This window comes from Hemiscyllium ocellatum, chromosome 24, assembly GCF_020745735.1.
Source record: "Hemiscyllium ocellatum isolate sHemOce1 chromosome 24, sHemOce1.pat.X.cur, whole genome shotgun sequence".
Taxonomy (NCBI): Eukaryota; Metazoa; Chordata; class Chondrichthyes; order Orectolobiformes; family Hemiscylliidae; genus Hemiscyllium; species Hemiscyllium ocellatum.
Window position 1 is genome coordinate 26,556,955 of NC_083424.1, and position 27,578 is coordinate 26,584,532.

General features: G+C 38.5%; 1 protein-coding gene across 1 annotated transcript in view; it reads left to right on the forward strand.

The window, feature by feature from the left end:
• The first annotated feature begins 5,586 nt into the window (after window positions 1–5,586).
• The window catches only part of brap (BRCA1 associated protein), a 38,903-nt gene continuing 16,911 nt past the window's right edge, over window positions 5,587–27,578 (forward strand). Inside the window, exons 1-9 of the mRNA XM_060843970.1 lie at window positions 5,587–5,908; window positions 10,466–10,630; window positions 13,052–13,283; window positions 21,383–21,572; window positions 21,672–21,785; window positions 22,317–22,465; window positions 23,507–23,582; window positions 25,405–25,543; window positions 26,612–26,721. Coding sequence (XP_060699953.1) covers window positions 5,833–5,908; window positions 10,466–10,630; window positions 13,052–13,283; window positions 21,383–21,572; window positions 21,672–21,785; window positions 22,317–22,465; window positions 23,507–23,582; window positions 25,405–25,543; window positions 26,612–26,721 — 1,251 coding nt within the window. The 5' untranslated portion in view covers window positions 5,587–5,832. The remainder of the gene's footprint in view (window positions 5,909–10,465; window positions 10,631–13,051; window positions 13,284–21,382; window positions 21,573–21,671; window positions 21,786–22,316; window positions 22,466–23,506; window positions 23,583–25,404; window positions 25,544–26,611; window positions 26,722–27,578) is intronic.

Genomic DNA, 27,578 nt, shown 5'->3' on the forward strand with positions numbered 1-27,578 from the left:
ATTCAAATTCCACCATCTGCCATGGTGGGATTAGAACCTGGGTCTCCAGAACATTATCTAGGTCTCTGGATTAATAGTCTAGTGATAATATCACTAGACCATTGCCTTCCCTATTTGTGGGGGTGGGGGTTGGTTTAAATTTAAAATTAGATAATTGTGCAGAATTAGAAAGCACACAAGCAGCTTCTTGTTGGACAAAGATGTTGAATAACATTTTAACTAAAGATTAGTGGTAGAACAGGCTTGAGGGGCTTAATAGCCAAATCATGATCCAAGATTGAGTGTAGCCAAGTAATCAGAATAAGGCACTGATTGTTTGAATAACACAGTAGCCCTGGGATTTTTTAAAATGCTTACTAGGTAAAGGTCCATGGGTGAGAGTCGTTGTTCTATGGAAATTCAGGTATAAGTGTTGGCAGGAGATTTTAGAATAGGAGACTGAACAATCTATTTGGATTCTGACTTCACCAAACTTCCAAAAGTCTCTGTTTTCCAGGAAATTAGATTCCCTATAGTATGGAAATGGGCCGTTTGGCCCAACAAGTCCACACCAACCCTTCAAAGAATAACCCACCCAGACCCATTCCCCTATCCTATATTTAACCCTGACTAGTGCACCTAACACTATGGGCAATTTAGCATGGCCAATTCACCTGACCTGCACATCTTTGGATTGTGGGAGGAAATCGGAGCACCCAGAGGAAAACCACGTAGACACAAGGAGAATGTGCAAACGCAACACAGACTGTTGCTTGAGGCGGGATTTGAACCAGGGTCCCTAGTGCTATGAGGCAGCAGTGCTAACCACTGAGCCACCATGCTGCCTCCTAGTTAATGGTTAGTGCTGAAAAATACAGGTTTGCCTTGTCTATAATCAATTATAATCACCACATTGTGGGAATTGAACCTGAGGTCTTCTGACTAGTATGACATTTGCTGTTGTCAGGAAAGTCTCTGGACTGTTTTTGTATGGATTATTAGAAATTTGATATGCTGATGCTTTTCAGTCTAATCCTTTGTCATCATTCTATAAATACAAATTGACTCGGTTCAACATTGTAATAAATGATGAGAATGAAGATATGACAAATCATTTGATTTGCAGACATTAAAAATATTCATGGCATAAGTAATTTAAAGCAAATTTATGGTGATCAAGACCAAATTATTTAAGTTTTACTAGGCTCAACATGCAGGCATTCACCCTTCAATGTGTGCATGTTTGGGGTGGGGGGCTGGATATGCTGCCTGAACTGCTGTGCTCTTCCAGCACCACTAATCCAGGGCTGGATATTACATTAGACTACAGATCAATAAAGAATTGGAATGAATGGGGACAACCTATTAAAAGAAATTATGCAGTGAGTTACAAGAGATTTTACAATACACTGTATAATGAGTATAAAAGGAAAAGCATTGTACTTGAGAATGTACTTTGATTCCTGGAGAAGGGACAAGGCAAGATTACTGAGATAAGTTGGAAATATTGGGGTTATTTATGCTAAGAAATACAGGTTTACGGAGGATATGGTACAGTTTTTAAAGTGATGAAAGACTGCAGTTAAGGTTTACCAGTCATTTGAATTCATTGGGGAGCTTAGGACTGGAGAATATGCACATTAAAAGGAGTTACGTTCAATGCCAAGAAACTTTCCTTTTTGCAGAACTATTACCCAATAGAATAGGCTGCTGAGAGAGAAACTGTATATCAATTTTTTTTTTAAAAAGGGAACTTTTAGGGGAAGACATTGTGGTTAGAAGTGGTAAATTTTCATTAACTTAAATGATGAGTAATGTTTTTCAGGGTCTCTGAGTCTTCCTTGATCACTTCAGAGACAGTGGGATTTCACTTTTTTGTTAAATGGTCACAGGGTTTTTTTTAAACTGACCTGATTGAGGTTTTTTGAAGAAGTAACAAAGAGGATTGATGAGGACATAGCGGTAAATGTGATCTATGTGGTCTTCAGTAAGGTGTTCAACAAGGTTCCCCATAGGAGATTGATTAGCAAGGTTAGATGGAGTCCTAGAGATGTACAGCATAGAAACAGACCCTTCGGTCCAACCCGTCTATGCCGACCAGATATCCCAACCCAATCTAGTCCCACCTGCCAGCATCTGGCCCCTATTCCTCCAAACCCTTCCTACTCATACCCATCCAAATACCTCTTAAATATTGCAATTGTACCAGCCTTCACCACTTCCTCTGGCAGCTCATTCCATACATGTACCACCCTCTGCGTGAAAAAGTTGCCCCTTAGGTCTTTTTTATATCTGTCCGCTCTCACTTTAAACCTATGCCCTCTAGTTCTGGACTCCCTGACCCGAGGGAAAAGACTTTGTCTATTTATCCTCTCCATGCCCCTCAATTTTGTAAACCTCACCCTCTGACACTCCAGGGAAAACAGCCCCAGCCTGTTCAGCCTTCCCTATAGCTTTGGTGAGAGGGGAAAGATATGAGACCTAAGTGACAATGTTTTCACACAGGGTGGTGAATGAATGGAATGAGTTGCCAGAGGAAGTGGTGGAGGCTGGTACAATTGCAATATTTAAGAGGCATTTGGATGGGTATATGACTAGGAAGGGTTTGGAGGGATATGGGCCAGGTGCTGGTAGGTGGGACTAGATTGGGTTGGAATATCTGGTTGGCATGGATGGGTTGGACTGAAGAGTCTGTTTCTCTATGACTCTATTGCCCGGTTAATGAGAAATAGAAATGTGGAGAGTGTTTGAGAAAATAGAATACAAGTTAGCAAAATGTTTGAGGATAAATTTATTGAGGAACAACAGTATTTTTTTCAGCGAGATTACTTTTTTTGAGAACAGCCCCCATAAAAATCAACTCTGTTTAACATGATCTTTCCCTGACTAAATGCCAAGATACCTCCTGCTATATTTCAGTCAATTGTTCATAACACACAGCCTGTGATTCATTCAAAATCTCTGGTATATTTTGGCACATTTTCATGCAGGGAAAAATTTTAGCCAATCAACATGCAATAATTTTACCATATTATGACATCACTATGTAAATGTAATATTTAACCATGTGACATCATCACTTCAAACATGGAGTTCCTGCACAACAGATTTACCAGCCTGGTCAAACAAGAAAAAGAGAAACCTCAATGAAAAGATAGAAAAAAAACAACCCAAGTGGGGAGTCTGGTTTGGTTAAAGGTAAGAATTAATGGGAATAATTCTATAATTGATCGAATGTATTTTATGAGGAACAAACAACATTTTCATTAACCAAGCTTTAAATTATGTTGAAGTAGTCAATAATAGTCCCATATTGACCTCTTCTGGCAAAGCCATGATATTACAATAATGTTATAATGTGCAGTATTGAATCACGTTGGTGATGAACTACAAATAAAATGGACAGGTGCTATTATCATGAAATAAGGTTAGCCATAAGTTATGGAGCTAAAAGGCTCCCAGACAGAAGCTGAGGTGACATTTTCTGCAAAAAGCATCAGAGTTTCATCACCAAAGTCTTCTGTGGAAGAAAGTCAACTCCTGACACTCCAGCTTCACCACTTTGTGGCAGTTGGCAATAAAGGGGCTTTCCCTCTATCCACTAAACATTCTATTACATGCAAACATGTCAAATCTCTCAACTCCTTCAAAAGTATGTCAAATCATCTGAGGAAAAAAATACCAACACTATAAGTATACCCTTTCTTATAGTCATGGAGATGTACAGCATGGAAACAGACACTTCAGTCCAACTCGTTCAAGTCAACCAAGTATGCAAAACCTCAACCTGAACTACAAATCTTCTCAAAACTCGCTAATGCTAAATTAATCATTCCAATTTTATATCATTTGAACATCAGTTCTAAGTTTTGTCAGCCATTTTGTTAAATGCTCACAACAAATCAAGCTATTTCACTTTTTCTTAATATGTAGCCATTTATTAATTTCAATAGCTGTCAATCTTTATTTAGTTATATTACACACTCCTCTCAGTCAGAAGGTTGTGGATTCAACGAACTGGGAGAAAGGTGATGACTGCAAATGCTGGAGAGCTGGAGTTAAAAAGTGGCACTGGAAAAGCACAGCAGGTTAGGCAGCATCCGAGAAGCAGGCCAGTCGATGTTTTGGGCGTAAGCCCTTCGTCAGGAATGGAAATTCTTGAAATCTAAGTAACCTAGTTCATCTCATCACCCATAGAATAAAAACAAAATGCTGGAGAATTGGCAACATCTGGAGAATCAAATGAACATTGAGTCCCATGAGTCATCTTTGGAACCATTATCATCTAGTTAATCTTATCTCTGAACACTGCCAGTCATCAACATCCTCCTCTGCCCACTTGTCCCTATGCTGAATGTATAAAAGAGCATAAACTAAGAATGGATGAGCGGTATGCTCTGCAATTAAGCAGTCAGAAAGGGGCTGAAAGGTTGTGGCTATGATGCTTCACCAGAAGACTACCTTGACAGTATACGTAACCAATAATTAACCTGGTGCCAGCAATGTACTGTTGATCTCACCACGTCCTACCTCAAGAGCAGAGTGCTTTTCTCAGACCTCCAAACCCCATTTTCCTTAAGTACAAAAGGTAAATTGGGCTGAGTCCAATGAAAGTTGTGCCAACTTGTCCTGCAGTAAAATAGTTAATGAGAAAACTAACCGATTTAAAAATGATATAAGGAAGTAAAGTGTGATTTAAGGACTGTCTATTAAAGTGGAGAAATATGTTGATTGGTTGTGTGCATTTTGGATTTTGCTTTAACAAAATGGCTGACAACTCTAACATCAGTTATAAGTTTTAGCATTGTGTAGTCATTTTGTGCTGTGAGATCAGCCAGGTAGCTACAGTGAAAGATGCAAAATAAAATCAAAGTAATCAGCAGGTCTGCTAGCAAATGTTCAGAAACACTTAAAGTTTTAGGTCCACACATTTTTATCAGCATTGGACAAGTGACAGGTTTGAAGTGATTAAAGTAAGCAAGAAAATTGAGACAGATCCTATGAGAACACAACTTAAAAGTGAGCATGAGAAAAAGGTTAAAAATCACGCCAGGTTATAATCGAACAGATTTATTTGGAAGTATTTGGACTATAACCTGGTGTTTTGATTTTTAACTTTGTCCACTCCAGTCCAACAACGACACCTTCACATCATTAGAAAAAGAGGCAGTGAATTAAATACAACTATACTAATATTCATACACTGACACTAAACCAACTGCAGATGCTGGAAATCTGAAGTAGTTTCACTTTGAAAAAGTCCTACACTTTAGTGGGTTATTGCCCCTAGTTGTTTGCGCAACTGTCTCACGAGAAGCTGCACCACAGGCTCCAAGTCGTACAGGATATAAACAGGCTCTTCGGCCCACACGTCCATGCTGACCAACGGACACCAACCATTCAATCATATTTACACCAATGGCCACCTCGGCGTCGATCCCATGCAGATTGCCAGCACAAATTTTGATTTTTTTTTCATCACGGGGTATCAAGAATATGGTAATTCAAATCCTCCACAGATTTAGAAAACGGATTGCACGCTACCGTTAAGGAACCGGAACTGCGTCACGGAGGTGGCTGGTCAAGGGACAGCGGTGAGGGGTCAATTTGGCGGAAGTGGGTTTGGGAGGCCCGGCCTGTTATTTTTGAGGGAATTTCGGGGATTATTTTACTTTCTCTCCCGCCAACCCCACTCCGCAATTTTAAAAATCCTCCCGGTCTGGGTGTCCGCTGGGACGTTTTCCGGTTCGGCTGGTTTCAATATCACCCCCCCCCCCCCCTCCCAATGAGGATTTTTCTTTTGTTTAAAGTTTTATTTTTAACTCGGGTGAGTAGATCTGTGGGGTTTAACATATGAGCGTTTCACTTGTGGCCGTACGTCTGGAGCTGGCGAACCACTCGCACCATCCGGAGGGTTTCGAGTATTGCGGTGAGTCCCCAGGCCAGCAGCGGGGGCTCTGAGGCGAGGGGAGAGGGCCACCAGCCACCCTGTGCCCGCTGCAGTAAATAGATTGAGAAGTATCCCGCTCTAATGACTGGTGGGTGGGTAGGGGTTAAGGCTGGTGCCATCATGCACGTCTCTCTGTCGTTATTTCTCACTGTTCATCTGTTTAAAAACAACCGATTCGAAAACTTTGCTGGGGATTCTGTTGGATAAAAGGCTCTTCCGATTTGTGATCCCGACCCCTTTTTAAAAGATTGGAAAATAACCTGTCCTTAGGCAGACCCTAAATTGAAATATTCAGATAGGCTAATGTGAACCAAGGTTTTTTCTCAAGGGGAGGAAAAAGGAATTCAATTGTTCCAATCGAGAATTAGTGTATTTAGGTAATATAGTAACTTTGTCATCGGTTTGGATTTTATGTCAAACCTCTACCACAATTTATTAAAGTCATTAATTAGGGTCTTCAGAGTTCTGCAGGACCTGAAGTCTAATTTCTATTAGATTTTAAATAAATCTGAATTATTTGTCAAATGCAATGAAGAGACCAAAACATATTTGTCTATCTTAATAGAACAGCAATTCAGTGTTTTGCTTTGAAAAGAGCAGAAATTGAATGAATTTTCACCTAAGGTTTTGAAACATATAGGATCTGACAAGACAATATGAAGAGACAGATGCAGGAGGCTGGTGTAGTAGCTAGCCATCCACAACCAGCCAGATGACACTAGAAGGGTGGTTTGTTATCTGGAAAATGGCAACAGGTACACTGTCGTCATTAAAAGAGGTGTGAGAGGCATAGTTTATTATTTGTTCATTCAAAAGCTAGAGTCAAGCATGCAAGTCTCTAGTAACTAACAAGTTTGCTGGCAACATTGATGGTTTCATGTGTCTCTTCTGCATCCAATTTGTCATTTTCGTGATGGCAAATTTATTAAGTTTTCCAGTGATGGGGCCTTGATTTTAAGGAAGTATTTAAAATGATCAAATGCAAGCAATAACCTAGAAAATCTGTTAAGCATGGTACTGGGCGGCACAGTGGCTCTGTGGTTAGCAATGCTGCCTCACAGCACCAGATCCCAAGTTCAATTCTAGCCTCTGATAACTATCTTTGTACATTCTCCCCCGTTTCTGTGTGGGTTCCCTCTGGGTGCTCCGGTTTCCTCCCACAGTGTGCAACTATGGCAAAATAGCCATGCTAAATTGTCCTATAGTGTTAGGTCAGAGGGAAATGGGTCTGGATGAGTTACTCTTTAGCGAGTTGGTTGGGCTGAAGGGCCTGTTTCCACACTGTATGGAATCTAATCTAGCATTGTACAGTGTATGGGATATAATTTCCATCAATTTTAGCTGGTTGGTATGTTGTGCATTTGATAGGCTCTGTGGAAAATGACGTAATGGAGTAGCAGCAGATATATTTTCTGACCTTGTTCTGTATTCCAATAATATCACTTTTTGTGGAAGTGCTGAATAGATGCCAGGTCTATTACTGCAGACAGTGCTTGTGCTGCAGCTGGTTCCAAAGCTGCATGGTTGAAGTCTTGCAAATAGGTCACCTTTTGCTCTTGTTGGTACAAGCTGAGCAATGGAAAACCTGAAAATTGAGAGCTAAATTCTCAAATAAAGTAATCTGAGATCCAAGCTAAGTTTCTCATTTCCTGTTTTTTTTTCTTTTAAAAGATGATGTAAAATTGAAAAGATGATAGTGTATTGCAGTGAAGAGGAAGCTTTTCAGCTTCTATTCTACAGTAGAAATGTTTGCAATCATTTGAAATTTGGTATTTTTGCCTTTGTCCTGAGGAGTGCATGACAAAAAGATTTGGCAATACATTTCTTTCTACATTCAAGTTCTATGTTAAGTGTTTTTATGTGCTAGAACTGCTATCTGTGGATGCTGAAAATTTAATTTACTACTTTTTGTTGATGTACAATATTGACAATGTATGTATTAATGGTGAATAACTAGGAAATGTAGGCCCAGCAATATTGTATTATCAACTGTTATCTTACCTAACATTGCCTTTTGGGTTTTAGATAATCATAATAGGTGTTTGAAATGTTCATACTGTGCACAATTGGATAACGAAACACGTCCAGCTGTTCACCTAAACATTTGTTTTTCAAAATGTGAGCTGTGTCTGGACAGCATGCTTTGACTTGTCTGACACTGTGGTAATGGCAAAAGTGGAGCTAATTACATGTAATTTAAAGTATCATATAATGAGTAAGATAAGAGCTTGTTATTTATATTTGGCATAGCATGGTTCAAAATATACTAAATATTCAAGGTGTCAACATGGTTGCAAAATCTTAGTCAAGTGGCATAGGGCGAGTTCAGTAAAATGGAGAATAGTGTATAAGGAGCAAAGTTACAAAATGTATCATGGTCTATAATAATTTTAAAAGTAAATTTTAGTGATGCTGGGAGATGGATCTACTTAACATTAGGCGATACCTGTAATTTGATTTTGGCAATGTTTAAAATCTCACAACACCAGATTATACTCCAATAGGTTTATACTCCAACATCAAGCACCTCACACATTCAATGCATTATCTGAGCTGACATAGCACCCATTGTTAAAGATCACTTGAAAATGTAACTTATGTAAATCCCAGAACTTATTTTTATATGAAAGAGCTGAAACCAACATGATTTGGACGTGCCAGTGTTGGACTGGGGTGTACAAAGATAAAAATCACACGATACCAGGTCATAGTCCAACAGGTTTATTTGGAAGCACTAGCTTTCGGAGCGCGGTTCCTTCTTCAGGTGGTTGTGGAGTATAAGATCGTAAGACACGGAATTTATAGCAAAAGTTTACAGTGTGATGTAACTGAAATTATGTATTGAAAAAGACCTGGATTGTTTAAGTCTCTCATCTTTTAGAATGATCATGTTGGTTTCAGTTCTTTCATATGTAAATCCCAGAACTTTTTTTAAAAGTTACATTCTCAAGTGAACTTTACCAAAGGTACCCTGTCAGCCCAGATAATGCATTGAAGGTGAGAGATGCCTTATGTGAGGCTGTCTGTGCCCCAATGTTCAGACTGATTCTATCCCTAAAAAAGGGATTTATGAAATCTTACATGGATTCTTGCAGTTTTTGAGCAAAATAAAACGTAATTCTGCAAGAACAAATTCACCCCACAAACTTGTGTGTGCATGTGGGAGGGGTATGAGTGTCTCTGTGCATGCATGCCTGTGTCTGCAGGCATGCAGTGTTGTCACCTGGCCAGTTGAGGTCTTCGCCATGGGTACCGAACTTGGCTATCAGCCTCTGCTCAGCCATTTTGCATTGTTGCGTGTCTCAGAGTCTGCCTTGGAGAATGGTCACCCTTAGGTTCGAGGTCAAATGTCCCGGACCACTGACTGTTGTACGGAGAACGCTTCAGGAGTGTTTCCTAGCAGTCGGAGAATACTTCAGCGATCCGGGACATTTGACCTTGGACCTAAGGGTGACCATCCTCCAAGGCAGACTTCAGGACACCATCAACACAATGTGGTCGAGCAGATGCTGATAACCAAGTTCGGGACCCACGGGGATGGCCTCAACCAGGACCTTGCGTTCATGTCACACTACAGGTGACCCCACTGCACTACACACTCTCACGCACATGCACGCACACTCCTACAGATCCATGCACTCACACAGACCCTCTCGTACACATCCACACACTCATCCTCTCACAGACTTATATTGCTTTACACTCATGCACGTACACACACTCTCTCACAGACACTTCTACAATCTCCCCCACACATTCCACAAATGTGGGAGGATGTAGAAGTGTCTGTGAGAGAGTGTGTGTATGTGCGCGAGTGTAAAGCAGTATAAGTCTGTGAGAGGATGTGTACGAGAGGGTCTGTGTGAGTGTATGGATCTGTAGGAGTGTGTGTGCATGTGCGTGAGAGTGTGTAGTGCAGTGGGGTCACCTGTAGTGTGACATGAACGCAAGGTCCTGGTTGAGGCCATCCCCGTGGGTCCCGAACTTGGTTGTCAGCCTCTGCTCGACCACGTTGTGTTGATGGTGTTCTGAAGTCCGCCTTGGAGGATGGTCATCTGAAGGTCCGAGGTCAAGTGTCCCAGACCGCTGAAGTATTCTCCGACTGCGAGGAGACATTCCTGACTGTTGTGCGGAGAGCACTTCAGTGGTCCGGGACATTTGACCTCGAACCTTAGGTTGACCATCCTTCAAGTCATTTTTAACTTTGTCCACTCCAGTCCAACACCAGTACCTCCAAGTCATTATTTTGGCAGATCAGCTTTTCAGCTGTTGGAGTTCTAGATTGTGTGATTATTTAATTTAGTGCATTTCATTTATTTAAAGTATTTCAAACTTCTACGTAGGCGTGCTTGTGACTCATTTTGGAATGGAATGGGGTGCCGTGTTCATGCAAGATTTTAAGGAAATTCACTATTTTAGAATAATACTTGTTTTATGTTTTGTTTCAAGTGTTATATACATTGATTTAATACCGAAAAACAAATATACTGGCATAAAAATAATTTACTGTCTTTTTTTTGTTTCTTGCCTGTGTAGCTGTCAATATGGCAGATGATGAAAGTAAAGAAAAGAAATCACTTAGTTCAGCAAAGCTCTTGCTGGAGGGTAAAACAACTGGAGAAAAATCTACTATCTTGCATCAACACATTGGTCGTAGAGAGATGAGAGACATGGTAATTGAAACTATAACCTCCAACAAAGGTATAGTAACGTGATATTCTGAATACGATGCTAAGCAAATAACTGCAAGCTAAGCAGTTTGCAAGTATGTGCAAAATCTAAGCTTTTGTCAAGTGTATTCACCTTGATAAGAATTTAATCCATTTTGTGTATTATGAAAAGTAACAATCATTGGTGCAAGGTTAGAATACCATACATAATTCCACAGAAATTCAGGAATGCAAGTTTGATTTCCATCATCAGCTGTTTTGTTTATCTGAGACATGATAACAATTACAGCCTCTTTCCTTTTACTGAAGCTCCGACCTGGAGTGGATGAGGAATTGAAGAGATCAGAGGGCAGGTTGATCACTGATAGGTTCCTGTAAACAAAAGAACAATATAGTGTTGCAGAAATTGATTTGGGTTTAGATAGCTAAGAGAAGTAGAATGAATGTTTAGCCTACATGTTGCTTCCAGCAGCTCATGCTGTTGTATTTAATTTGTGTCAGAAACAGAAGCTCTTGAGCTTTAAAATCCCTGGTCAATGCTGAAACTTGCTAAGGTGGTCTTGTTTAAAATGGATGTAGGTGCTTAATTGGGTTTACTCCTCCTGCAATAGGAAAGACGAAAGTAGCTATGAGTCAGTACCTTCGGGAGGGAGAAATTTAAAATAAAATTCAATGCTGCTGTATATTGATTTAATTCTGCAGAATAACAGCCTACTACTCCAAAATCTCTGAAGGTTTTAAAATTAATTTAGGGGTTGTGGGCTTTGGAAGATGGTGGCTATGTTCTTGAACTTCTGCAGTCCACAACCACATTGCTGTTAGGGAGGGAGTTCCAGATTTTGATGGAGTGACATTGAAGGAACAGCAATGTATTTCCAAGTTAGAATAATGACTGGCTTGGAGGGAACTTGCAGGTGGTAGTGTTTGTATGTATCTGCTGCCCTTGTTCTTCAAGCTGGACTTGGTCATGAGTTTGGAACATGCTGTACAAGGAACTGCTGAATTTTTGCAGTGTATCTTTTAGGTGGTATACTGCTTCACTGTTGGAGGAAGTGAATGATTGTGCATGTGGTGTCAGTTTTCTTGGTTAAGTGTTGCTGGAGCTACACTTGATGAGTGTTCCATGTCTGACTTGTGCCTTGTCAATGGTGGATAAACTTTGATATAGAAACATCAAGGTAACCCTTCAGTAGTTTTGGGAAAGGATTGACAAATGAAAACAATTTCTTAAATTTCATGTGCTGAAAATAAAAGTGAGTCAGTCATTGGATTGTAATTCAAAATATCACAACTCCGTCAATGCTTGCTCCTTATGTAGTGTGAATGTTGTGGGGTGGGGGTATGGAGGGAGGAAGGTGGATGGGGTTGGAGAGTCACTGATGAAGCAGCTGAAGATGATGGGCCAAGACTGTTTTGTGAAGCACTCCTATTGAGGTCCTTGAGCTGAGATGACTGGCCACAGCTCTCTTCTAATATGCTCGTGAAAGAACCCATGTCAACTCATTTGTGCTGTTTTGAATTACAGTCCAATTACTGACTTTTTTCCTTATTTTTAAGTACTTGGAATTTAAAGCATTTGTTTTCTCTTGCCAATTCTTTCCTAATTGGATTTCTGTATCAACGTCTCATCTAAACCTTCCAATAAATTGACATTTTGAGGAGTTTCTGACCATGTAGTCATGAGATGAGCTGGTGCAATTATGTTTAAAAATCCTTCCATTAAACTAAGAGGTTAAGTTCACGGGACAGTAATGTTGAAAGAAGTACAGTTTGATCCAGATGGAATTTGAATTTGAATTGAATATATTGTCACGTGTACCGAGGCACAGTGAAAAGCTTTGTCTTGTGAGCAAAACAGGCAGATCAGAGTTAAGTAGCATAGATAAGTAAATAAATAAGTAAACACTGGCAAAAGCAAAAACACAGGTACAGGTGAATGTTAAGTGTTTGTGAAGTCATTCAGTATTCTAACAACAGTAGGGTAGAAACTGTTGCGAAACTGGCTGGCACGTGTGTTCAGGCTTCTGTACCTACTCCCCAATGGTAGAGATTGTAGAAAAACATTGCCAGGGTGGGATGGATCTTTGTGGATGCTGGTAGCCTTTCCTTGACAGCTGTGGACACCTGAAAAGTAGTGTTACATTCTAGTAATTAATCAGTTGTATCAGCATTACGTGTGAATAAGATGATGTGAATGGAAGACAATAGATCTAAAATTGCAGGTGTAACAGAAAAATCTGCTGACTTTCAAAGCTGAATGGATCATCAGAATTTAAATAATTCATGAGCCCACTGGCTTTGACATGGCTGCTGAGTGACTCGTTGTCCATTTAAGCATCAGGAAGTCCTGGTCGTTACATCATTCGAGAGATTGTCTTGTTAATTGCTAATCTGTTTTGTGAACTGAAGATGTTTCTTTGACAGCCCTGATATGAAATGCATCTTTTTACAGACAAAGATACTGTGGATTGTGTACTGAAATCAGAGCAAAAGACCATTTGTAGCACCAACCCTCTGGAAAAAGCAAGTACTGCTGATCCAAATGAAAATAATAAAGTGCACAAAGATCAAAGTGGGAATGCACCAGACTCTCCATCTAAACAACTGCCTGACCAAATTTCTTTCTTTAGTGGGAATTCATCAGTTGAAGTAGTACATGGAATCATGCATCTCTACAAAACTGAGTGAGAAATTGTTTTTAAACATATTGCATCTTTGTGTTTGAAAGATTAATTTTCCAAGCTTGTTAAGGCTTTGTACACTATAAATGTGTCATCTTCCAGCATCGCCAAAACAATTTGTATGCCCGGGTGCTTTTGCAAACATGACAAGCCAACATATCATCTGCAACCAACCCAGCAGGTAGCCTATTATTTCTCCCCACAATAAATGAAAAACAGTCAAATTTTTGTTCCTCTTAGGTGACTTTCTTGCCTTCAAATATAGGATTCCTTTGAGAATTGAGGGTTATGTTTGTAAGGTCATTACCATATAGTAGAGCATATGTCACCGCTTCTTCAGAGTCTTCACCACACAAACTGTAATGGTGCAAAGAGTTGATTCATCACCTTCTCAAAGGCAACAGTATTGGGAAATGAATGCTGTCCCAGGAATGAGTTGTTTTCAAAGAGTCAAACATTTTTAATGCAAAATATAGTAATAACATTTGTGATTTGGTAATGCCAGCTACGTTGCTGTTGGAGGAAATTTTGCTCAAGTCATACTGAAGGCTTTAGCAAGGATGTTGCTTCCCCCTTCAATTTCACATTATTTTGCTTGTCCTGTATTTCTCCATGCTGCTCATTCATGAAAGTTGAATATTGTCACCCTCACTTCCTTGAAGACTATATTTTATTGATGAACTAACTGCACTATTATCATCATCAAATTGTTGGAGGTTGTCTCATTATTCACTTTGTGTGTTATTAGTAGCACAAACGGTCCTTGATTAACATGATTTCAACTAACATGGCACTGACACCACACAAGTACCAGGAAATGACAATCGTCCCTTAATATTTAGCATTACCATTACTACATCTACCACCATTAATATCCTGAGGATTATAATTGACCAGGTGCCATAACACTTTTCACTTCCCATGATTCTGATAACTTTCACCTTCTTCAATAATGTGGTTCTTGTCCAACTCCCAGCAGTGTCAAGAAATAAATGTGTACCAAAACTCAGCAATCATGGCTAAGTTCTTGTTTGTTCAGCATATTCTGCTAATGCCTGTTTCAATTAAGTTTTGGATATTTGATAAGTTTTCGAAAAATGTTCACAGCCTTCAATTTCCAGATAAGCAATCCTGTATATGAGGAGCAAAACATTAAAATATATTCTGTTTGCATATTTTGATGACTACTTTAGTGTTTCATGTTAACTTTGAGTTTATCTTTTGACTTTTGGATGGAGGTTTGTTCACTGAGCTTGAAGGTTAATTACCAGATGTTACATCACCCTACTAGGTAACGCCTTCAGTGGGCCTCAGGCGAAGCACTGCTGCAAGTTCTTTCTCTTGATATGTTTGGGTTTCTTTGGATTAGTGATGTCATTTCCTGTGGTGATATTATTTCCTGTGGTGAAGTCACTTCCTGTTCCTTTTCTCAGAGGGTGATAGATGCGATCTAACTCGATGTGTTTGTTCATAGAGTACCGGAATTCTCGTGCGTGTCTTAGTTTGACTGGTCCTAGGATGGATGTGTTGTTCCAGTCAAAGTGGTGTCCTTCCTCATCTGTATGGAAAGATACTAGTGAGAAAGGGTCATGTCTTTTTGTGGCTAGTTAGTGTTCATGTATCCTGGTGGCTAGTTTTCTGCCTGTTTGTCCAGTGTAGTTTTTGTTACAGCCCTTTAGCAGTATTTTGTAAACGTCCCACTTCGACTGGGACAACACATCCATCCTAGGACAAGTCAAACAAAGACACGCACAAGAATTCCTAGAAGCATGGCATTCCAACAGGAACTCTTATCAACAAACACATTGAGTTAGACCCCATCTACCACCCCCTGAGAAAAGGAACAGGAAGTGACTTCACAGGCAGTAACATCACCACAGGAAATGACATCACCAACCAAGAAACCCAAACATATAAATAGAAAGCAGGAATTTTCAACAGTACTTCTCCTGAGGCCCACTGAAGATGTTACCTAGTAGGGTGATGAAACGTCTGGAAATTAACCTTCAGGCTCAGTGAGCAAACCTACGTTCAAAACCTCAATCTGAGCTACAAATCATCTTAATTTTTTGTACTTGTTTAATTTTCTGTAATTTAACCTGCACATTTATTTGAGTTTTGATCGCAATATGTAATACAAAAACAAAATGCTGTTTTGATTAATGAAGTGACATCAGGAATAGAATGACTACAATGTTCATAAATATTTTTACGAAATCCTTGACATTTTCCACCCAGGTGTATCCTCTAGAATCACTGAATCTCAGAATTGTTGCAACATAGAAGGGGCCATTTGGCCCATTGTGCTTGCACCAGCTCTTCAAACAACCCAGTGTCAATCTCCTGTTTTTTTTCCCCCCTACATTTGCACATTCTATCCAGATAATCTTCCAATGCCCTCTGGAATACCTTAGTTGAACCTGCTTCCACATCATTTCCAGGCAGTGTGTTCAATACCCTAAGTATCCATGAAAAAGTTTTTTTCACTTCACTCTTGCTACTTTTGCATGTGATTTTAAATCTGTGCTCTCCCTTTCTTCTTCCTTTTACAAGCAGGAACAACTTCTCCCTATCCATTCTGTCCAGCTTGCTCATGATTTTGAAAACCTCTGTCAAATCTCCTTTGAGCCGTTTGTCTCCAAGAAGAATAATCCCAACTTCTTCAGCCTATTCTCATAACTGAAGTTTTCATTCCTGGAAGATAGCTTCTCTTATTCAATGCGTGCACATCTTGCCTATAACTTGGTGCCCATAACTATATACAGTACTCTAACTCACTATCACTCCTTGCTCTTATACCCGATGTCTCTATTCATGAAACCATGATCCTGTAAGCTTTATTACCTGCTCTCTCCATTTGTCTTGCCATCTTCAAATGATTTGTGTATGTTTACGTCCAGGTTCCTGAGCTTTTGAACCCCTTTTAAAATCGTAACTCCCATATTATACTGTCTTTCAGTGTTCTTCCTACCAAAGTGCATCACTTTGTGCTTCACTGCATTGAACCTCATCTGCCAACTATTCATCCACTTTGCTGACTTGTCAATGCTGTTTTAGAAGTTACTGATGTTGATAAGTTCAGTACATTGCTCCTGTGAACTATAGGTTATAATTTGCTCCCAGTTTAGCTTCCCTACTTCCAGCAGACGTAACTGGATGGTGATTTACTGTCCCTAAGCCAGTGCTGCTGTGGTTTACTGTAACCTCTCAACTGCTGTCACAGTGGGGATTAGTCAATTTGGTACAGAGTGGTACAGAGATGGGACTTTCTGGTCTTTGCAGTTTAGTATTGACATTACCCACTGAGCTTTTGCAGACTTCAGTTAGCTAAACTTAAAAGAATGCTATAAAATGTACAGCTGATGCATCAGCATATGCAAGGAGGAATTAGGTCAATAGAGCTTTCTTCTGACTGATGCTGTGACCTGTGCTTTCATGCAACTTTACACCAAAATTATCAGGTTATTCCATGAGCAGGCTAATTAAGAAGTGCCCATTCGTGCTGTAAATAATTCAGACTTTTGATTTCATATTGCTATTCAGCAATATATACTTTACTAATGTAGTAATTAGGTGGGCACAATTCGACAGCAAAATGTCCAATTCTCGCTACCCAAAGAGAAAAAGGAGATGCAAGGGTTTTATGACTGAGAAATTCTGGATTCTTTGTAACCTTTTTGCAAGTATGAAACTTTAATCAAATGAATGTTATATTGAAATTATACAATTGAAAGAGCCTAACTGGTTATGCTGGTGGTGATCCTCCATGGGAGCCTTCTCCCATCTATTTCATCTAATTTTAGTAGTGCAACCTTCTAATGTGCTGTAATGGTTTGCATTAATCCCAGTTCATTCCCTGCATCTGCCACCTTCATTAATTACTGTGACTTGAAAATAATGTGCATAGTGAATTGTATCTGTAGTTCAAAAAAACATTTTTTTTGCTATTAAGTTTTACATGCCTATCATTTCACTTTGAAGTTCCATTAACAAGACAACTTTTGCTGGTGTGTTCCATATAGCCACTTGATATTAGTAGTGAGTGCTGCTCTTGACACTACATTGATTAACTATTGCTTTGTAAAGATTTGGAACTATGTTCAGTAATTTATTTTAGCTGGTAATCAGCTTTCATAGCTTCCTATTCTGTGTTTGAAGTTGTTGAAGTATATAGTCATTCAAAACTGTTCTTGATCTGGAATGAATGTGTTACCTCAACTGGAATAAACACATGCAGTGTGGGTGGGATGATACATTACTGCTAATGCACCCAGTTTAGATCATTTGCTATTGGTCAGGCCACGTTTTAGGAAGCATTTAATGACAGGAGTGAGGAATGTGTTTAAATTAGCAATATTTTGAGATAAATACATGGCATTCCTGTTTGCGGTTTAGAATTTATATGACCTTTTTATCCTACTTTTAGTAATTGAATTTTCCATACTAAGTCTGCTGAACAATAGTTTCCAAAAGATTGGTGAATGTGTTGTGGCTGTAAGTTGACAAGGGGCTGTGTGGGTGATTTGGGTAGTTAAAAAATGGCAGCCTGAACTCAGCAAGCAAGTAATGAATAAAGGAGGAGGATGAGTACCACTGACTAATGAGAGGAAAAGAGGACCGTGATGTATGAAGAGGATAAGAGGACCAATGTGATCTGCTGGGTAGGATGAGAGGAAGAACACTGACATGAATTGAGGGTTTTGTGGTCAAACAAAATTGAAGAAAATGGGAGAAGAGTGACTGATAAACTGAGGAATGAGGAAAGGTATGAGATAACTAGGAATCTGATGGTCAAGAGAAATAGTAGGCAATTTTCGTCTCCTTATCTCAGGGAAAGTGGGAGTGTAATGAAGGTTTGCCAGCCTGTTCTGGGATGGCAGGACTGTTCTTTGAAGAGAAATTGGGCAAGATGGGGCCTGTATTTTTGAGAATTTTGAAGAATGGGAGGTGATCTCATTGAAACCTGCAAAATATTTAATAGGATAGACAGGGCAGATGAAGGTAAGATGTTTCCCCTGGTTGGGAATCTGGAACCGGGGGACACAATGTTTTTTAAAAAAAGGATGTAATTTATTTGAGGTGAGAATTTTTTTTAACTCTCTGGTTAGTGAATCTTTGGAATTTTCTATCTTGGCTATTTTTTTCCCGTTTTCTTTCTCATCAACTTACTTTGAGATATTTTGTACTTAACTACTAACCACCACCATTAAATGAACTATGTAGCCATGTAATTGTTTTAAATTGCAAAGCCCATTAAGAGCAATTCAGACCATCAAAGGTGATGGAGAAGTAGGGAGAGCAGGAAGGCAGGTGCTGGGTCTGTTTTTTTTTCTATACTTTTGACCAACCAACATCAGAGATGTTATATTACACCTCTGGATCAGGTGGAACTTGAACCCTGGCCTCCTTGCTCAAAGGTAGGGGCACTGCCATTGCACTGGAAGAACCCTCTGAATCTGCTTTACAGATAGTTACTAATCAACCTGTTCAGAGATGCTATTATGTCTGGAGCTTTTTGCAAAACTTGGAACAAATTCTTTTGCCTTTTGTTTTTGATGAGGAAGAGACAAATTAAAGAAAAATGTCTCCTAATGCAAATATAATGGAGAATAAAATGTAAAGCCTGCAGTTGCTGGATATTTGAAGTAAATTAAGAATGCTCAGTGTCTAGCTGCGGCTACAAATAGATGAAATTAATTGAATATTTTGAATGGAGATATCAGAATTACTGATGAACATGTGATCCCCATTTATCATTTCCCTTTATAACGCTTCAGTGTCTACAGCATTTCCAAGTGTTTCAGAAGGTTATTGAAGAAGAGAATGAAGAATGGAACAAAATTAATTTTAATTAAATGAATACTCGCTGACTGTGTTGAAGCCTATTTGATGGCATTGGTCACCATGACCAGCCTTGGGTTATTCAGAAAAATAATGAGGAATGTCTGGGAATATTGTACCTCATTTATAATTTATGTTCAAGATTCTGCATGTTTCTTCATTTAATTAAAAGAATACTGACAAATTAGCGGTGCTAATTCTGTGGGAATGGTTGTTTTGTATTAATCAGTGAAGTACAGTTGTGTTGCAAGCTGCACGTTTGTCTAAACAGTAGTTGCATTGTTCACTTCGTATTAAATCAAAGAGCCATACCTTTTAAATTGTTTGTAATTGAATGCTCTGATGTCTCTCTCTCTCTCTCTCTCTCTCTCTCACACACACACACACATCTTCTTAGTTCTTATTTCTATTCCTTTGATCCTTAAATCTCTCTTGTCTCATTGTAGGAATTTGGTTTATATTGCCTCTGTTTTTGTTATTTCGTAGAAGTGACCTACTTAAAAAGAGTGGTTTCAAAAATTATTAAGTAGAAGGGAGTGGTGGGAGCTGTTTCTGATAACAATAACTGCCGATCTGCACTGGGGAGGCAGGGCTAATGGAAAATAAAACGTTTTGCGGGATAGTGCTCAGTTACCAAATTTTTTTGTTGTTTATTCACTGGATTTAGACATAATTGCCCATTTCTAATTGTCTTGGTGTTGGTGAGCTATTGAGTTGATCCACTGACTTCATCTGCTGAAGGTGCTTCCTGTGCTTGGGTAGGAAGTTCTAGGATTTTGTCCCAAAGGTTGTAAAGTGTCCATCAGTTTCCAAGTCAGTGAAATGCATGACTTACTGGGGAGCTTGCAAGTGCTTGTCTTTTCTATGAGCTTACTGCTTTGTTTTTCTAGTTGGTATAGGTTGTGAGTTCAGAAGATGCTTTTAAAGAAACCTTAATCAGTTGTTACATTGTGTGTATTTGCAATGCAGTGACTCTGTACTGACAGTAGAGTGAGTCAGTGATGAGATGGGATGCTGATTAAGTGGTCCTGGTCAATGTTGAGCTTCTTGACAGTTATTGAAATTTCAGTTGTCCATGCCAAGTAAAATATTCCATCTCACTCTTGTCTTTTGCCCTTTAGGTAATGGAAAGATTCTGGAGGAATAAGGAGGTTAGTTACTTGCCACAAAATATTCAATCTCTGATCTGCTCTTTTGTCCACTTATTTATTTGGCAAATCCAGTTGTGTGTCTAGACCATTATAAAGCATGGGGGAATTTGATGATAGTAATGCCATTAAGTTTTTAAAAGGCACGTCTTTACATCATCTTGAAGCAGATGATCGTTGCCTGGCACAAGTGCCAAGTAACATTTGAACCACAAGGCAACTTAGCCATCTTCTTTTGGAAGCAATGAAATTGGTCCTCTAATTTCATGACTTCAGTTTGACCAGGACTTTTTGGTGCTGCGTGTGGTCAGATAAGAGGTTACTGTCTCAGGATATATGGTAGGCCATTTTGGATAGAGATGAAGAGAAACTTCTTTATTCGGGGAGTGAGAATCAATAGCATTCTGTATAGAACCTGTCGAATACAGAAAGCGAAGTAATGAAGGCTGATCCAATTACAACATTTAAAAGGCCTCTGGATGGGTATATGAATAGGAAGGGTTTAGAGGGATGTGGACCAAGTGCTGGCAAATGGGACTAGATTAGTTCAGGATAAGTTGAACTGAAGGGTCTGTTTCTGTGCTGTACATCTATGACTGTGGAGAACATGCCCATAATTTTCATTCATTCAGTCGCTCAATAGTTTTTGTTTGTCTAAAACAGATAATTTGAACGAATTGAATAGATTGAAAACTGTTGTCTGTGATGCTAGAGATCTGAGGATGGTAAGATAGAACATTCAGTTGGTACTTTTGGTATGCTGGGCTTTCCCACGGCCTGATAACGAAGATATTAAGTGGCACAGTTTTGCACATGAAGTATACCTCAACAGTTCTAGGTTGTATTTTGAGGGAAGCTGGCACGTTTGCAGTGTTTTGACTTAAAATGAATATACCTATGGACACAATCCAAAAATTTGCTCATATCCTCCATTTAGTGGATATACTTGAACATCTGGTTTGCACCAAAAGCATTAATTATTTGGTGTACTCATTGTAAAAACTGTCATCTCTTTTTGTTACCAATAGTACCAAATGCAGATTTTGTGTTACTACTCATGACTGTCATCTTGCACTTTCTAGGAGAGTTAAGGCGTATTGTTTTTCTTCTTAGCAAGATGACGTCCTTAAAAGAAGATGTGAGACGCAGTGCCATGTTGTGTATCCTTACTGTCCCCGCCACCATGACTAGCCACGATCTTATGAGATTTGTTGCACCATTTGATGATTCAATTGAGCACATGAAAATAATAAGGGATTCAACTCCAAACCAATATATGGTTCTTGTCAAATTCTGTTCACAGGTAAGTAATGGTATTTGTTTCAATTTGATTTGTAGATTTAGTTGTGTAGAAATGTTGCTTTTTCCAGTGCAGTCTTTTTTAACTCTGTCCGTTTTTCAGGCTGAAGCAGACAGCTTTTATACTGCCTGTAATGGTCGGCAATTTAATTCAATTGAAGATGACGTTTGCCAGCTGGTATATGTGGAAAGGGCTGAGGTCATCAAATCTGAGGATGTAGGTATTGTGCCATATTTACTAAAGTTTGCATTTTAATATATTCAAATATTGTAACTAAATAGGCATCTGCTGCCAATCTGAAACCCTAACACCATTTACTCTGTCATTTAGTTTGTGTGGCTTCTGATCTTAGTTTTGTTTGTAAGCAGAACTGCCCCTCCATTCATTCTTTCTTTAATGAAAGAAAATTTAAGAAGGAACATAAATGTTCCTTTAGAACCTCCTGATTAAAACAGCCAAGGCAACTTTGAAAATGTCTGTCTTCGACTATCTTCATCTCCCCTATCTTGATAGAAGGAGAAGCTTGATGTTTGAAAGTTCCAGTAGTGGAGTTGAAGAAAGAATAATAGCTTTTCTTAAGCTTCAATTATATGCTCCTACTTGACAGCAGTTCTTTAACTGACTTCTCATTATGTTTTTAATAGGGCTGTAGCTATTTCAAACCCATTCTATATCTCCTGTTGTGACTGTATGAGTCTCACCTTTGTTTTGATGTTTTTCATGATGATTTTATACTTTGTCTTTTAGGGAGCCAGTCTTCCTGTAATGGGTGTAACCGAGTTGCCACCATGCATTGTATGCCTTGAAAGAATGGACGAATCTGTAAATGGTGTTCTAACAATTCTCTGTAATCATAGCTTTCATAGTCATTGCTTGCAACACTGGGAGGATACAACGTAAGTTGCATGGAATTTGAACTGTGAAAACACAGGATGGCTATCAAATAAGTTCTACACTTAGCAACTCCAGTTGTCTGCGTAATTGGTGTATGGTATATTTGAAGTAAAGTGTGGGGTAAAATATTTTGTTAAAGATACTATGTTATATGCTTTCAGAGATCCACACTGCAAAACTCTTACATAGCACAAAAATATTTATATGACCTAGCTTGGCAATAAGTGTATTTAAATCCTGACAGTTGATGATTTGGCTTTTAGAAGGAAAAGCTCTTTGAGCATGTAGCCATCTCATTGAAATCAGCTTTACATACATCACATGTGTGTGTTACATATGGATGCTTTCAGATGTACATAGATATGTAGTCTGGGAGTATTTCAGTAGATGAGAAAATGAATTGTGTCAGGTCCGAGATCAGTTATGAAGGAATGGATGAAAAGTTACTAATGGTGTACTCTGTTACTACAGAATTAAACTGATAATGAAAGAATAATTCTGATTTCTAGAACTGAATCCTGGCCTCTTTATTCAAATTCAGTCAGCAATTGTGTGTTGGTGGATTTAGTGCAATTGTTAGCTTGCTTTGTTGTGACGCGGCAGGTTTAGAAAATGTGAAAGCAAATTAACAGAAAGCATGCCAGGTGAAATCAGATGGCTGTAAACTGGAATAGCTCCAAATTGGCCTAAATTTGGAAATTTGATATTTTAGCTCACTGTGTCACACTGTTCTCTCTCTGCCTTTTGTTTGTTCAAGATAAATAAATTCTACCCGATGACTTTGTATCTTGATTTGAAACTCACTTCTAGTCATTAGTTATTTTTACCAAAACGGTCATGGCATTTGTGGTTATGAGAGTATTTCCGAAATCAGGACAATGTACTAATTATTTCTGCATTTGGCCTGTATGTCTGTTTGGCCTCATAGTCTGTATGAAAGTGCAGAAATGCTATTATCCTTTGCACTTCTGTAAATGTTCATGTTTTAAAGAAGTTTGTTTATCTAGTTTGATCAATAACCTAGGAATTTTACTTTCTCTTAGATGCCCGGTTTGCAGGTACTGTCAGACCCCGGAGCCAGTTGAAGAAAACAAATGTTTTGAATGTGGAGTCCAGGAGGTAAGCAAGACTGATAAATAAAATGTTTAAAGCATGTCAGGTACTAACTCTTTGTGTTTCCTTTGAAAAGGAATGTTTGCCACATGAATATTGTTAAGACTATGGACTTTAACATATTATCCACTTGTGGTATTGGTGTCTCATTCAAGCCTTTGTCAGTCACCTTTGTAGCTAGTGCAGAGAAAATTAGTGTCTGACTCATTGTGTCTTGGTCATATCCTGAATAATGAAGCCCTTGCTGTATCAAATCTTCACAACGTTCCTACCAAGATTTCCTAAATGAGATTGCTCCATTCATCAGAACTCTAACCAGCTGTGTGTGGTGAGCTGATGCCATAAAGCAATGAATTGAGACTGCCAAGACTCCTTTTACTTAGTGTGATGAGGAAAATAAACTTTAATCCTGAGGTTATTTTCTTTTTACTTTCTGGAGTGTTTGTACAGTGAATTTAAACCTGACATTCAAAGGTCATAGGACCGTGTGCCTTACTCTTTCCTTTTTGTGCACTGGTTCTGTAATGCTTATACATGTAAACTGTTCTACGGTTTTTGCTAATTTTCAATTGATAATTCCAGTTTTATTTTACTACTGACCTTTGTTTAAACAATGCTGTTTAAGTGTCACAGCTTTCAGAATAGGGATAACTCCCAGAGTCTCACTTTATCCTTATTGTTAAAGTATTTTATCTAACCAGTTTTTTAAAAAAATGCTTTGTAGTTCAGATTGTTCTGTCTTATGCATGTGGAGTAACAAGATTACTTTGTTTTCAATACCACACCTGTTATATAAAGCAGGGTTAAGTAGTAATACCTTTAGACTGTACTGTTGGAGAAGCCACGTCAAGAGCTCTTAATTTATTAAGAAATCCAGTCTTGTAAAGCTACATTTATTCATGCTGTTGGCTAACATGTTGGTCATTTGTAGCCTTTACATGCTGCTTTAAATAATTTTAATCTCTTATTTAACTGCCATGGAAACCAGTGTTGTACATTGCAATGAAAACAAAAATGCTGGAAATGGTCAACAAATATGGCAGCATTTCTAGAGACAAACAGTTAACTTTCCAAACCTGTGATCTTTCATCAGAACATCAGCTTTGGAACGTTGACTCAGTTTCTCTGCACCGATACTGCGATAGCTTGCTCAGTATTTTCAACACTCTGTCTTTATTTTAGATTTCCAGCATCTGCAGTCTACTGGTTTTTTTGATTAATGTTCATTAGTGTTTGCTGTCCATTTGGCAGTTGAACCTTTGGTTTGAACTGATTCGATAGAGAGCACATTTTATTTAGTAATTCACATTTCCCTGTGCAAATGATGGGATTACAAGACATCTTAGACTCCCAATTCACTTTCATCTGGCATTATTTCATAGTTAAGTGTTTTTGTGTGCATGGCTGATAAAGAGAAAGAATAGGATGCACACAGGTGAGGAGAAAATTACATAAGAGACAACCAAATGAGAGAAATGAAGTAACAAATTGAAATTAACAGATATAAAATTAAGACCAAAATGAGAAAGCAAATGAGGCGCAGTGAGCAAGAAATAAAGGATAAAATAAACAAAAGTAAGAAAATTTCAACTGGACCATTAATCTGTGTGCAGTAGAATGGAAGATCACCCAGAAAACATTGACTATGGCTGTATTTGTCAAGCCTTTAAAAAGGTGACCATGTACTGGGATAAGGATTCTCTCATTCATCCAAATCAAAAAGTCTGTGTTACTGCTAACAGTGCAGAAACTATGTCAGATAAGTCTGAAGATACTTATGCTCAATGTCACCTAAAAAAATTTTTTTTTCACCCTTCATCTCATACAGAACTTGTGGATTTGTTTGATATGTGGACACATAGGATGTGGCCGATATGTCAGTCGTCATGCATATAAACACTTTGAGGAAACCCAACACACATATGCCATGCAGCTGACCAATCACAGAGTTTGGGACTACGCAGGAGGTAATTCTTGCAAGAAATAGCTCTTTTTTTTCTCTCAAGTATATAGCTTTGTAACCAGTGGTCCTTATCACTGATTGCCTTAATTGAAATTAAGATAACTTCAGTACTTTTACTAAATAAGGCATGTTCTTATACCAATACAATTATTAATGCTTGGTACTCTAGCATTAAGACTGCTACTTGTTTCTGGCTGTGAATTCAAATCAGGCAGCTGTAGATATGTGAAACAAATAGTCTTTGAGTTAAATTACATTAACACTCGACTAAACAATTAGCTTTCTGGCAATTACAACAGTGGTGTTAAAAACTCTGAATATCTTGATTTTTCATGGATATTGTAATCATGTTGGCTTTTGATATTGTGTTTCCTTTCATATCATTTGCTGATTGACAATTGCTAATATTTATTCTGTTGTACAAGGTCAGTGATTCAATTTGAAATTGATCTTTTTTAAAATTGAGAAATAAAATACAAAATGAGCAGAGGCAAATATTGATATTTTTCAAGTATTATTTATATTACTGACAAGATACTGAAAATATCACTGTCCTTCCAAGCTTGGTAAGCATTAACACTCCTGATTCACCAAGGGAGTGTGAAGCATAACCCGAAAGCAGGAGTCTCCTAAGAAGTGTTCAAGTGGAACCAGTGGCTTCATCATTAATACTTGTGTTCCGCTTTGGCAGTACTTTAAGATTGCTCTGCTCTGAAGGGGCTTCGTCAGATCTCTTTTGAGAATGGCAACTCATGTAACCTTTATCGATTTGAGTATGAGAAAGCCAATCTTTGCCTCTCAAATTGCTGGTTTAATTAGCTCATGGAAAGCCAATTTAAAAAAAAGTCTTAAATATCTCCTGTAATGGGTTTCTTCTGATTGTGAAAAAAAAATTCAGGTAGGAGGCTGCTCTTATTAGGATGTTGGCACATACAATTATTTTCACTAATTGTGAAAGAATGTAAATTTCATGTATTGAAATCCTAACAATTAGCAATGCATTTTATATTTGTTGAATGACTCAGTGTATTTGGTCAATATCGCTATTGAAGTTGTATTTTGGTTTCTATAGATAACTATGTTCATCGTTTGGTGGCCAGTAAAACGGATGGAAAGATTGTCCAATATGAGTGCGAGGGTGACACTTGTCAAGATGAAAAGATTGATGCCCTTCAATTAGAGGTTAGTGAACCTTTTCAAATAGTTGCTCATGTCTTACTTTGTTTCCTCTTCTGTTCTCAAAACATCCTTCCACCTTTAAGGCTTTCACACGAGACAGAGGTCCTGAATTGAATGTTGTTTCTCAGGTTCTGATTGTGGAATATCCTAACTGCAAACTTCCATGTTTATTTTTTGGTTCTGTGGAAAGTGTACCATCTTGTATTCAGATGCTGCTGTCCTTGTCTATACCCAGAGTAAAGTGAGATGTGATATGGTCAAACTATTTTGGTCACACTGCAATACAACTGAAATGTATTTAGATGCGAAAATTACTTCAATGACAAAGTATTTAAGTGATGGGCTGAAAACTTACATCCATAGGTTTATTCTTGAGTTGAGGGTTGGGGTGGGAAAATGGGCGCGGCTTCTTCCTATTTGTTAATAATTAAACCACGAGATAGATCAGCTTGTGAATTTTTTTTTGCTTTGGTACAAGCACATTGTTAGCAAACTGATGTAACAATGATATTTTACATTGAGTATGCTTTGGATCGGCCCATCCACCTCTCTCGACTGAAGAAAATTTTATGAGATGAAAAAAACGAAGTAGCATCTGATAAAGTTTAATGCATTTATAGGAGCATGTAGATGCTCCGTTAGTTAATGACTTGGATCTTACATGCCATTGTAAATGGTGCAGTTTTGCTGCTACCAGGAAGTTTTGGAAATTCTCGGTTTTGATAAAGACAGCACTAGTGGATTTTCCTTCTTCCTACCCTGTCACTGATGGTGGTAGCATTGAAAGTAAAGGCAGGATGAGCAAAGATGTTAGCTGCCAGTAACCTGTCCAGCTGAGATTCTCCTACTCATCTGTACTG